The 13,697-nt window shown below is 40.5% G+C and overlaps 1 protein-coding gene across 1 annotated transcript in view; it reads right to left on the minus strand.

Moving 5' to 3' along the window:
- Positions 1-13,697, minus strand: part of RORA (RAR related orphan receptor A) — a 503,282-nt gene that overhangs the window by 205,165 nt on the left and 284,420 nt on the right. Inside the window, exon 2 of the mRNA XM_044279864.1 lies at positions 1,786-1,815. Coding sequence (XP_044135799.1) covers positions 1,786-1,815 — 30 coding nt within the window. The remainder of the gene's footprint in view (positions 1-1,785; positions 1,816-13,697) is intronic.

Genomic DNA, 13,697 nt, shown 5'->3' on the forward strand with positions numbered 1-13,697 from the left:
ATTTACATGGGACTGTATGTTGATTGGGGCTGTGGGAGGGAATTACGTTATTTACATGGGACTGAATGTTACAGGGGTGATGTTATTTACATGGGACTGAATGTTGAGGAGGCGATGTTATTTACATGGGACTGTATGTTGAGGGGGTGATGTTTACATGGGATTGCATGTTGGAGGTGGCTCCGGAGGGGTTGATATTATTTTCTTGGGACTGTATGTTGAAGGCGGCTGGGGAGGAGGTTATGTTATTTACATGGGGCTGTATTTTGGAGGGGGCTGTAGATAGAGAGGAATGTTTTTTACATGGGACTGTAAATTGGAGGGGGCTGGGGAAATGGTTTGATGTTATTTACATGGGACTCTATGGTGGAGGGAGGGAAATAGTGTTACTTACATGGGACTGTATGTTGGAGGGGCTGAAGGGAGGGGAGTGATGTTCTTTACATAAGACTGTATTTTGAAGAAGGCAGGAGAGATGGTGTGATGTTATTTACATGGGACTGTATGGTGGAGGCAGGAATATAACTACAGGAGGTACTGCAAATCTAGGGGACATTATAGGTGTTCTTATTACTACTTGGGGCTCTATAGGAGGGACTTATAGATCCTCCTTATTTTTACTAAGAGCACTATGGGGGCCTTATTACTACTGAGGGGTCTGTAGAGAGCTTTACCACTGGGGGAACAATAGGGGGGCTTATTTCTACTGGGGGCTCTGTGAGGGCATTATTAATACCAGAGGGCTCTTTTACTAACAGGGGCACTCTTGGGGAGCATTATCACTGTTGGGGGCAGTATTACTAATGGGGGCATCCTGGAAAGGAATAACTATTGGTGGGACTTGGAGGAGCACTATTACTATGGGGGGCACTCATATTTCTTCAGGATAGTATTTGGGGGTATTGGGGAGCACAGTGAGCAACAGGATAACATTGTGGGGGTCCAGGTTGGGGGATGATGATAGAAAAGTTTGGAAGCTAAGATGTCTGTGTCACACTCTGCAGAGACGAGGCGCGACTGAAAGAAGTTGTCCAGACCAAATAGAGAAGATGATGACAGAGAAGATCCACATTGGAGAAGACGTCACCTGGGAGGCACTGGATGTGACAGGTATGTGCTGCTGTATAGCAAGTACAGCAAAATGCGATGTGTGGGGGGAGGGGGGTTGGCAACTTAGAGAACTGGGCCATATTTATTGGGGCTTGGGCCCCGGATCTTTTGAGACCCTACCAACGCCCCTGGTGTGTCCTATCTTGGGGCAGAATCAGTGCTGAATCTCCCATTGAAATGAGTGGGAAGCATAGAAAAACAGTTCCATGTAAGTCCAGGCGATTTTGTGCATCTTCCGTGCATTCTTTGGTGCAGTTCTTTGGCAAAAAAAAACTCAAGCTGAAGATGGAGCTTTGTGTTTAAGTGAATACCCATTGGTTAAAAAATAAGACATTTAAAAAAACTGCATAAAAAAATGCATGAAAAAATGCAGATTCAGCACTGTATACATTTCTTTAATGGCAAATGTGGGTGTGGCATGGGAGGAGCCAGGACAGAAGGTGGGATGGGCCAGAGGTGGGTAGTGGGTGTGGTTAGGATTCTTGCTATGGGGCCCAGTGATTCTATGTAGGCCCCTGAGATATCCTCTTTTAAGGAATTGCCCATGATTTACTGTTTACAAAAATAAATGGTCCATAATGTCAGTAAACCAACCCTGGTCATACTGCTGGACGTTGGAAAAAAATTTGCATTTATAATACAATTGCAATTTCAGGACTTAGTGAGATTACTTACATGTGTGAGTCTTCTTGGTTATGGACAGACCTGTGAAGAGGGAGAAAAGAGAGAACTTATAAAAAAAAAATCTTATTTTTTTTTAAATTCAAAGTTTATTTATCATTTTCTTCTTCTCATTAAAACAGAAAAACATAGATAGGAAATAGTCAATACAAAAATCACAAATATACATCCTCATATTCAATAAGAACATACCCTAGCAACTTTTCCCCCTTTTTATTAATTATACCGTAACCCTGAAGAGAAAAAAAGAAAAAGCTTTCCCCCCCCCCTCCTATCTCCCTGTCTCTCTCTCAAGGTCCTCAAAAACTTTAACCCAATACCCCTGTACAGTCGGGCAGAGCCAGATCAGATGCACAAAATCAGCCCTTTCCTCTCCACATTTCCAACATTTTGCCTCTCCTGTTCTGTACATCTTACTCAATACCATGGGGGTAACATAGGTCCGGTGAAGGATAAAAAACTGTGTCAGTCGGAAGCCACTGGAAATTGTACTCCTTTTAACATTTTTATATATACTTTTTATATATACTTCTAAAATTGCGGGTTCGACCTCTCGTGTCCATTTTTTTTCACTATTAAATCTAATCACCCCTCCCAATCCCTTCTTTATTTTTTTTATAAATCTGTGAGATTGAAACTTTACTCCCTATTCCCTGATAACAAAATTCAACAAAATCTGAGTGTTTCGTGATAAAATATTCTCTATTCTCCGTTTTATCGAAAGCATGTTTTAATCTAGCATATCTAAGCCATGTGAGACAATCTTTATCTATATTTAGACCCATTTCCTCTGGTGTCTTCAACCTTCCTTCCACCACCATCTGGTGCACAAACCTAATACCCTTTTTATCCCAAAATACAAAGTCTTCAAACTTCCAAAATTCCTTCAAATTTATATTTCCCCAGATGGGGGAGATCTCTAATGAGTGATTTATTCCTAATAATTTTTTAACATTAACCCAAATTAAGTGTATCATATTATTAATTGGGCACTGCCTACCCTTTATTTTTATCATTCCTGTTTCTAAGGTACTAATGATATTATATTGGAGACCCTTCAGTTCCCCTTCCAAAAAGCGGCGCAGTCTGTCATCCTCCATCATTAACCATTGAAGCTGGGATGCAAAATAATAACCCCTAAAGCATGGGACGGACAGGCCGCCATCTTCCTCATCTAGCCATAAATATTTTTGTTTCAGTCTGACCCTTTTTCTCCCCCAAATAAGATAATTTATCACTCCTTCTAATGCATTGAAAAAGTGATCCCCTATCCAGACTGGGCAGGATGATATAACATACAGGATCTGTGGTAGTAAGACCATCTTTATTATCGCTATTCGGTCCACTTGTCGTATCAGCAATTTTTGCCAGGTATTTGTTTTTTCCCTAACTCTTTTTAGAAGAGGCTCAATGTTAAGTTCTAAATACTCCTGTATCCTTGAGCTAACTTTAATGCCCAGATATTCAAACGACTCCGTGGATTTCAGAATTTTGACCTTGATTTCCTCTGGTCCAATTTCCTGGCCAATTGGAAGTAATACCGACTTTGTCCAGTTCACCCTAAGGCCGGAGATAAGGCCGAACTGATTTACTATTTCCATCAAATACAGTATCATTGGTACCCCTCCTTCCACAAAAAACAGAATATCATCTGCATAAAGGCAGATTTTATCCAATGCACCATTTCCCCCAAACCCCCTTATTTTTTCATCTACCCGGACCTTACAAGCCAATGGTTCCACAAATATAGCAAACAATAATGGGGAGAGAGGGCACCCCTGACGAGTTCCCCTCTGCAAAGGTATTGGTTCTGAAATTTCTCCATTAATTTTTATCCTAACTTTCGAGTTCTTATATAAAAGCTGTACCCATTTGATAAATTTTTCTCCCAGATTAAACTCGTACATGACCTTCCATAGGTATGCCCATTCCACCCTGTCAAACGCTTTTTCAGCGTCCAAGGACAGGATGGAATGGGCACCCTCCCCTACCATCTGCATGTTCAGTAATGTCCGTCGAATATTCGTCTGAGCCTGGCGTTTGGGTATAAACCCTGATTGGTCTGGGTGTATTAACTTCGCGATAACCTTTCCTAGGCGGTTTGCAAGTAATTTAGCACATATTTTAAAATCGGTGTTGAGAAGAGAGATGGGGCGATACGAATCCACCTTTTTCTCATCCTTACCCTTTTTACCTATTAAACTTATTACCGCTTCCGAAAGGGAGGGCGGAAGTTCGCCTCTGTCCATTGACTCGTTTAGGACCTGCACTAACACTGGAAGAATGACATCTCCATATCTTCTATATATCTCGTAAGGGAAGCCATCCAGCCCAGGACTGGAGTTCCCCTGAATAGTTTTCAATGTCTCTCGTAGTTCCTCAACTTCAATGGGGGCGTTCAACCAGTCCCTCTCCTCTTCCGAGAGTTTAGGGATCGGTACTCCCTCCAGGAAGCTTCTAAATTCTTCAAGCCCCCCCCCCTCCCTCCGAGGAGTAGAGGCCCCCATAATATTCAATAAATTCACGCTCTATCTCTCTCTGGCTGGATGCCATCCCCCCAGCTCTCCTCTCAACACTACCAATCCTATTTCCCGCCCTTTGATTCTGTATGAGTGTGGAGAGAAGTCTTCCTGACTTTCCAGATTCCCTAAAATATTGTTCCCCCTCAAAAAACACGTTTTGTTGTGCCTTGTCCATCTGATAATTCCTCAGTGCCCTTTTAGCTTGATCCAGCTGGTCTATCAATTCGGGGATTTTCTTCATCATGAGTTCTACTTCTATTTTTTTTATCCTCTCTGTCAGTTCTCTCTCCTGTTCTGCAAATCCCCTCTTCAAGCCCTTAATTTTGCTAACCAAAATACCACGTAGAAATGCTTTAAAAGCATCCCAGACATACCCTGAACCTGCTGATCCTAGATTATATTTCCAAAACTCCTCTATATCCACTTTAATATCGTCTTCCTCCTTAATTAGATTCAGCCAGTGTGGATTTAGACGAAACCCACGACTTTTTACTCTTTGATTTGTTTTAAACCGCAGGCAAACAGGGGAGTGATCTGAGATACTATTTGCTTCATACCTCATGCTGGAGATCTTATTTACTAAATCTGCACTAACCAGTGCCAGATCTATTCTGGACATTATTTTATTTCCCCGGCTAAAGCAGGAAAACCCTAATTTATCACCATATAAGTATCTCCATACGTCTATTAATGATAGTTCCTGCGATATTTTCCCCAGCACTGATTGTCGCCCAGTCAGCTGTTTGTCCTTCGGGATCACAGAGTATCTATCCAATTCGTTATTCATAACATTGTTAAGATCCCCCATTATTACTATGGGACACTTGCCTCTTGAGTCTGCATACTCCACTAGTCTATGGATGACCGTTAAAGAAAAAGGGGGGGGTATATACACAAAAGCCAAAATACACACAATCCCATTCCATTGACAATGAAGGAATACATATCTACCCCTATCATCTATTTTCTCGTCAAATGGGAGGTAATCTACCATGTGATGAATGTATACACTAACTCCAGATGAGTATGTAGAAAAACATGAATGATATTGATACCGGGCCCATTTCTTGTTTAAAAAATTTATCTTATCTTTTGTGCTATGCGTCTCCATTAATCCAACTATAGCCGGGAGATGTCTGGTAACATTATCAAAAACCATTACCCTTTTGACCCTATCTCCGAGCCCCCGTACATTCCATGTCATAATACTACTCATTCAAATCTGTTGCTTTTTTTTTTTTTTTTTTTTCTTTTTTTCAAACCCTGCTAGACCTCCCAAGACAACCATTCTTCCCCTTCCCCTTTTTCCAACCCCCCCCCCCTATCTGGTCGGTAGAAATCGAACATTTCCCCCACCTCTTACATTCAGCCTCTTCCCACCCCTACCCCCATACTCCCCCGGGCCGATATGGTGCCTTCATATTCATATTCCTTTAGCGTCTAACCAGTCCACTACCTCTTCTGGAGAGATGAAAAACCTGACCTGATCGCGATATATTATACGAAGCTTAGTGGGGTACAGCAGGGAGTATTGTATCTGAGCTTCTGCAAGTCTCTTCTTCACTTCTTTAAACTCACGCCTTTTCGTCTGAGTGGCTCTAGAAAAGTCTGGATATATCGCTATGTTATTTCCATTAAACTCAATTGTCTGCATCTTTCTTTTGGTTCTCATTATTACATCTCTGTCCTTAACGCTTTGTATTTTAGCCAAGATTGCCCTTGGTAGGCCCCCTTTTACCGGGGGTCTCCCTGGTATTCTATGAGCTCTTTCCACTGAGAACCATTGAGATAGGACATTCTCTTTAAAACTATCCTGCAGCCATTGTTGTATAAAGCCCGTTGTGTCCTCTCCTTCCACTCCCTCTGGGAATCCCACTATTCTGATATTTGATCTCCTGGACCTATCTTCCATTATAGTAATTCTCTCCAGAAGGGTATTTTTCTCATCATCTATCCCATCAACTCTTTTTTTTAGTCCCTCTAAATCCTTTTTCATCATTCCAGAGGATATCTGCAGCTCTTTCACTTTCTCCCTAACTTTATTCATATCCTCCTTTATGAAGGAGAGGTCCACCTGGACTGAGGCGATCTTTAGGGACAACTCCTCTAGACTATGGTTTGTTTTTTGTACAGCGCCTAAGATTTCTTCAAGTTTGTTATCTACCAGATTAATTCTTATTTAGCAAAATATAATATTGCGATAGAAGTACTACTGTACATATTTTATGATGGGTAATAGAAACATAGGGGGTCATTTACTAAAATATATACACCACTTTTTGCCGTACTTCTGTCGCAGATTGCAGCGCAAAAGTTATTTGCGCCACAATCTGCGACTTTTCCCTGCTCATGCCAGGACTAAAAAAGGGAGCGTAATACGGGCAGAGAAGGGGATGGGCAGGCAGGCTCGTCTCACTTATCATTTTCTACGCCTGTTTTAGGCATAGAAAATGGTCCAAATCTACACCAGCTGGTGTAGCTGGTGAAACTTCTTGATGATTACAGTGAAACCTCATCAAAACTTCTCACAGAAGAAATCCAAACTATACAAAATATAAGAGAATTGAAATTCTGCTCATCTTCTCAAAGTGGACTTTTGGAGATGTTGCTATGTATGCTCAAAATTTAGGCGACAATAAAGTGACCAAACACACCAGTACACCAAAAGTCTTTATTTATGTTGCTTATATTTTTTTGTACTGGTCAGTCAAAGGTTTTAGGGTTGGGTGCTTGTCCAGACTCAGGTCTATATTTTCCCTGAAATAAAGGGAAAGATTTTTTTTCTTGAATACGAGGTTGAAACTGTTTTATCATTGAATGCAAAATTTCATCTCTCTCATTATTAAAGGGGTTTTCAGTATTTTCAGAAATTTTCATACAAGCAGAAAATGGTATAATAAATAAATAAAAATAAACACTCTTCTATTAAATCCACTGTTGTTTAATGTTCCCTGCCTGTCCTGTAGCGATGGTGCTCAATACGTACATCATTCACATGAATGCTGCTGCCTGCTACTGACCTCAGTGATACTTTGTGGATCAATGTCTGGTTATTTTTATTTTATTTTATACCATTCTCTGCTTGTATGCAAATTTTAGAAAATCCTGAAAACCCCCTTTAACAGCAATAATAACATAATACGTTTTAATTACATAATGGTACATATTCTGTCATACTTTAAAGTGAAAAATATTGCACCCAGTCATCCTCAAATTTTTCCCCCATGGTAAGACCCTGTAGCATCGGCCTCCTCCACATCTGCTGTCTAGCCCAGATGATGTACACCTTCATGAGTTTGGCATGACTAAACATTGAAAATTTGGGATGCACTGTTTTCTCCTGCCTGATTTGTCCACTGATAACACTGACAATAATAAAAACCAACAAATTCAGCACAGCTTCCAAAAATTTGGCAGCACTCGAGAATGCAGAAGGGAAAATTATAAGATTGTGGAAGCAAAGCGACGGTGCCAAACGCAGCTCCAAAGCATCAGCTTGGACAATGAATGCCCTTGTGTAGGACAATGGGGCCATTAATGATAATCAGCGTCCGTTACTTCAAGTGCATTGAGTAATTTTAGAGTTTAGTTTCACGAATTGTTAATGGAGTTGTAATGTTCACTAAGCGACATAAATCATGGGTTGGGGGCAAGGACAAGGGACAATCGGCGGATACAGTTTCACCAATGTAATGCCAGAGTCTTATGTCTACTAAGGAGTCTTATACCTGTTGACTTCATTCCGTTCAATAAAACAACTATATTGAACTAATTTTTTTACATTTTTATGCTGAAGTGGAAAGGTTTAGTATGTAACATTAGGCAGTGAATTTCATCCAGGTTGTTAGAATATACATGACAGCACAGCCGCGATAAATTCTATATTGAATCTTTTTATGACTGCTTTTCTTTCCTGCATTTTTTTTTCTAGAGTCCTTGTCACGGAATGTTCAAGTTGTGTTCAGCCTGCAATTATTTATTTATTTTATGCATTTATATAGCGCTGCTATAACACTGCCCCCAATAGGGCTGACATTGTATGCATCCAGGCAATGGGAATGACACAAATAATTGATATTGGATTTAAATAATGGCCTTGAAGATGACTTCTCATCGCTTGATTGTAAAGCTATCAATGTGCACGGAATTTACAGTATCTGTATCATGTACTTACCTGCATCACAGTTGCCACAGCAACAAACCCCACTGACACGGGGGATGATCAGCCTATCAGGGAGCAGGGACACCGGGCCAATCAGACTCAGCGCCGGAGTGATGTACTTCCTGTCAGAAAGCTATTTAAACAGGCAACTGCTGGCCACTCTGGACTATTTTATCCCTTAGTCAAGTTAGGGACCATTGCCAAGTTGTAGCCCACCATTTAGGGCAGATCATGCAAGTAGGTAGGGACAGTGCTGCGGGTGGAGTACAGGGCGGCACTGTTCCCTACTCAACAAGACAATGAGGGACATTTACTAAGCATGTTGCGCCAGAATTATGGCTTAAAAAGGCGCCAAATATATCAACTGTTTTCTCTAGAATTTTCACCATAAAGAATGCATCACGCCAGAATTTTGTTATAAATGTCAAAGTGGGCGGGGCTATCAAATTGGCACATATTACACCTCATTTATCATCCTCTTATCGGCAGAAATGGTTAAACTTGTTGCGGACAATTAAGCCAGCGTATGTGGTGGTATTTTGTGTAAAAAGTCGCATTTATGGCAGAAAGATGCGACTTTTTGTCAAAAATTCACATTTATGAAAAGAAAAAACAACTCGTCGTTGGAACAAGTCATAGGGAAGTAATAAAACAGGTTGCATTTATTTTTATCTAATATAAATGAGCTAAACAGCAGGGTTTTGTCAGTAAATTGACATTCAACCAAAACAATAACAAAAACGTCCCGAGTCTGAGACAAAAATTGCAATTTACCACGGGAAATGTCACAAATATGCTTCAAAAGTCACAAATATGTTTCAAAAGTCACAAGTGTGGTCTGGCAGGGTTGGCTGAAATGGCGCATTCGGTTTAAAAAAAAGTTGCATTTTTGTGCTATTGGCGTTAAAATGTTGCAAATTGAGAGAAATAATGTAATGTTAGTATCTTTTTGGTGCAAATTACCCGAATATTGATACATGTACCTTAATCTGTATTTAGGAAACAAACTTCTGAAAACAGTCTGGAGTCTCACATTCTACAATTTTGAGTTACTGAGTACAGCTTGTATAACATTCTGCAGTTATGACAACCTGTTGGAATGTATAAATTACATTTTCTAAGTAGGTTGGACAATTTAATTCTAGTTTTAAAGCATACAATAGTAATTTAAAGTGTTCCTGTTGTTTCAAGTGACTTTTCAGAATGAGCTGTAATGTGTGTATATGAGGAATAGCACAATTTCTGGACATTATATCATTTGACCAGTTTGACCTTTCTCTAGGCTCCATCTCTAAATGTCCAGTGTCTGTGAGCTCAGCTCCAGAGTTATACACACTGGCTGCTCTGATGTCCCCTATACACAGCACACTGAGTGGGGAAAATCCTGCTCCCCTATCTCTGTAGCACATTCTCAGAAGCAGCAGCATGGAGGACATTATACAGCAGTATTGAATAATGTAGCTGTAAATGCAGCACTGGTTAGAGATTCAAAAAACTTCAGGGGAATTTATCATTCCCCTACAACAGTTTTCTGGCATAAAAAAATGTGCAAACCACGTTTTAAAATGCCATTGTGCCTAAATCTAGATATAAATAGAATTGCTGTGCTGCTGTCGGCTCATTCCACGATGGGGGTCTGGTGAGGACAGGGAGGGGCTAGCTAGAGCCATGGGGCTTAACACATTTTTCTTCTTGTATGGCAGTTTTCTGGTTTAAAATTAGACTGAAATCTATGGCAACTCAGAGCTGCCTTTGATTTCAGTATAGGGACTGACGAAGGGTATGCCTAACTTATGACAAGGCATGCACCTCATCATAAATTAAACGTAACCTCCACCAGCACAGGGGATATCAAAGACCGGCGTTAAAACTTGTTCTTTGGTAAATTCCCCCATTAGTCTTTAGTTTTATCTATGTGTGTGTGTCTCTTCCTCGAGCTCACTCTGAAGCTGCGTCCTCATCCCTTCTCCATAGTCTTCCATGTGCAGAATGTAACCAGATCCCTAAGAATATGGCCAGACGCTCCGGTTTCTGCATGCAGTTTTGGAAGCCAAAACCAGGAGTGAATTCAAAAATGAGGAGGAGTTGAATCTGTCCTGTATACTTTCTCTCCTTTTATGATCCACTCCTGACTTTGGCTTCCAAAACTGCATCAGGAAACCTGACCATGTGGCAGTACCCTACGTGAGCTGATAATCCAGCTCATCTCTCAAGAAAGATTTAGCAGTTCATTGAGAATGAATGATCAGGGAGGAGAAGTGGCTCATACATGGAGAAAGACATTTTTTCAAATAAAATATATTGCAATGTTGCTTATCTTCAGTTGTACTATTGATCTAGGTAAAAAATATTAAATGACAGTGAATCATCAAGTACAATAACTGTGATTGCTGTAGCCAAGTGAGGTCAGGTAATTGTGCATTTTTGGGTTTTCCTGTGCACCAGGATTCAGTGGAAATTGAAAATTACAGAATTCAGGATTCAATGAAAAGTTCAGCTTTTATTTCTTGAATTACACATATACAGTGGGAGCTGAATAAGATTGGCTGCTTTGCACGTCCATCAACATCAAATTGTAACATTTCTTGACTATTTACTAACTATGTATCATTCCCCCACACCAGTTTTCTGGTGATAAAAAGTCACAAAACCAGGTTTTGCAACTCTTAAAATGGCATTGTGACTTTTTAGTCACGACTGGTATTTTTACTCCTTCCTCACCAGCTTTCCAAAAAGGGGTGTGGACAGGGTGGGGTGTGATCAGGGCCATCAGCCCCGACACATTCATAATTATTTACTCCAGAATCTGGCGTAAATAATGATTGGAATCTATGGCAGCTTTCATTTTGGCACATGGACTGCTAGAGGAGGCATTTAAATTATGATGCCCCATCATACATTAAATGCCTGCTCCAGTGGGGCAGGCCCTATCAAGACCGGTGTAGCGCATGTCAGTCTTGATGAATTAGGGCCAAAGTATCTAATCCCATCCAGTACAATGTTACATATTCAGAAATGAGAATACATATTCTACAGTCATGGCCAAAAGTTTTGAGAATGGCACAAATATTAGTTTTCACAAAGTTTGCTGCTAAACTGCTTTTAGATCTTTGTTTCAGTTGTTTCTGTGATGTAGTGAAATATAATTACACGCACTTCATACGTTTCAAAGGCTTTTATCGACAATTACATGACATTTATGCAAAGAGTCAGTATTTGCAGTGTTGGCCCTTCTTTTTCAGGACCTCTGCAATTCGACTGGGCATGCTCTCAATCAACTTCTGGGCCAATTCCTGACTGATAGCAACCCATTCTTTCATAATCACTTCTTGGAGTTTGTCAGAATTAGTGGGTTTTTGTTTGTCCACCCGCCTCTTGAGGATTGACCACAAGTTCTCAATGGGATTAAGATCTGGGGAGTTTCCAGGCCATGGACCCAAAATGTCAAATGGCACGGTGCTCCATCGTGCTAGAAAATGCATTGTTCTTCACCAAACTGTTGTTGGATTGTTGGAAGAAGTTGCTGTTGGAGGGTGTTTTGGTACCATTCTTTATTCATGGCTGTGTTTTTGGGCAAAATTGTGAGTGAGTCCACTCCCTTGGATGAGAAGCAACCCCACACATGAATGGTCTCAGGATGCTTTACTGTTGGCATGACACAGGAATGATGGTAGCGCTCACCTTTTCTTCTCCGGACAAGCCTTTTTCCTGATGCCCCAAACAATCGGAAAGAGGCTTCATTGGAGAATATGACTTTGCCCCAGTCCTCAGCAGTCCATTCACCATATTTTCTGCAGAAGATCAATCTGTCCCTGACAGTTTTTTTTGGAGAGAAGTGACTTCTTTTCAACCCTTCTTGACACCAGGCCATCTTCCAAAAGTCTTCGCCTCACTGTGCGTGCAGATGCGCTCATACCTGCCTGCTGCCATTTCTGAGCAACTCTGCACTGGTGGCACTCCGATCCCGCAGCTGAATCCTCTTTAGGAGATGATCTTGGCGCTTGCTGGACTTTCTTGGACGCCCTGAAGCCTTCTTAACAAGAATTGAACCTCTTTCCTTAAAGTTCTTGATGATCCTATAAATAGTTGATTGAGGTGCAATCTTAGTAGTCACAATATCCTTGCCTGTGAAGCCATTTTTATGCAACGCAATGATGGCTGCACGCGTTTCTTTGCAGGTCACCATGGTTAACAATGGAAGAACAATGATTTCAAGCATCACCCTCCTTTTAACAGGTCAAGTCTGCCATTTTAACCCAATCAGCCTGACATAATGATCTCCAGCCTTGTGCTCGTCAACATTCTCACCTGAGTTAACAAGACGTTTACTGAAATGATCTCAGCAGGTCCTTTAATGACAGCAATGAAACGCAGTGGAAAGTTTTTTTTGGGATGAAGTTAATTTTCATGGCAAAGAAGGACTATGCAATTCATCTGATCACTCTTCATAACATTCTGGAGTATATGCAAATTGCTATTATAAAAACTTAAGCAGCAACTTTTCCAATTTCCAATATTTATGTAATTCTCAAAACTTTTGGCCACGACTGTATATATGTATTGCAACATAAAGTTCGTGGATAAGAGAAAGTTAAAAGGATTGTCCAGTTTGGAATGTTTACTTGGGACTATAGACATTTCACCCAGCGAAGTGCCTCATGTCTAATACCAAACATCCTTCAGCTCACATCCAATTATAACATGCCAGATGGGCAGTAATTTTTTATTTTTTTTTTATACCTAATGATTTTATATTCTCTACACCAGTGATGCTCAATCTGCGGCCCTCCAGATGTTGCAAAACTACAACTCCCAGCATGCTTGGACAGCCCTACTGCTATCAGGGCATGCTGGGAGTTGTAGTTTTGCAACAGCTGGAGGGCCACAGGTTGAGCATGCCTGCTCTACACAATACACAATAGTAAAAAAATAAAGAATTATATGTAATCAGATGGGGTAAATGACCAGAGGTCATCAATATCAGAGTCCTAGAGAACCTACTGTATTTAACATTTCTACTGTTTCTAACTATAAAGATAGAAAATTTGTTTTTAACTGATCTCACACATGTATTGATCATGTAATACAATGCTCCATAAGTATAACCTGTGGTGATTCATTTTTACCAGTTATCCTTTATAAAAATAAAAAAAAACACTACTTAGTGAATATGGGCCACTTCCACTCTCTCTGGCAAAGGTCTTGCAATCATTATAAACTGA

This window comes from Bufo gargarizans, chromosome 2, assembly GCF_014858855.1.
Source record: "Bufo gargarizans isolate SCDJY-AF-19 chromosome 2, ASM1485885v1, whole genome shotgun sequence".
Lineage (NCBI taxonomy): Eukaryota > Metazoa > Chordata > Amphibia > Anura > Bufonidae > Bufo > Bufo gargarizans.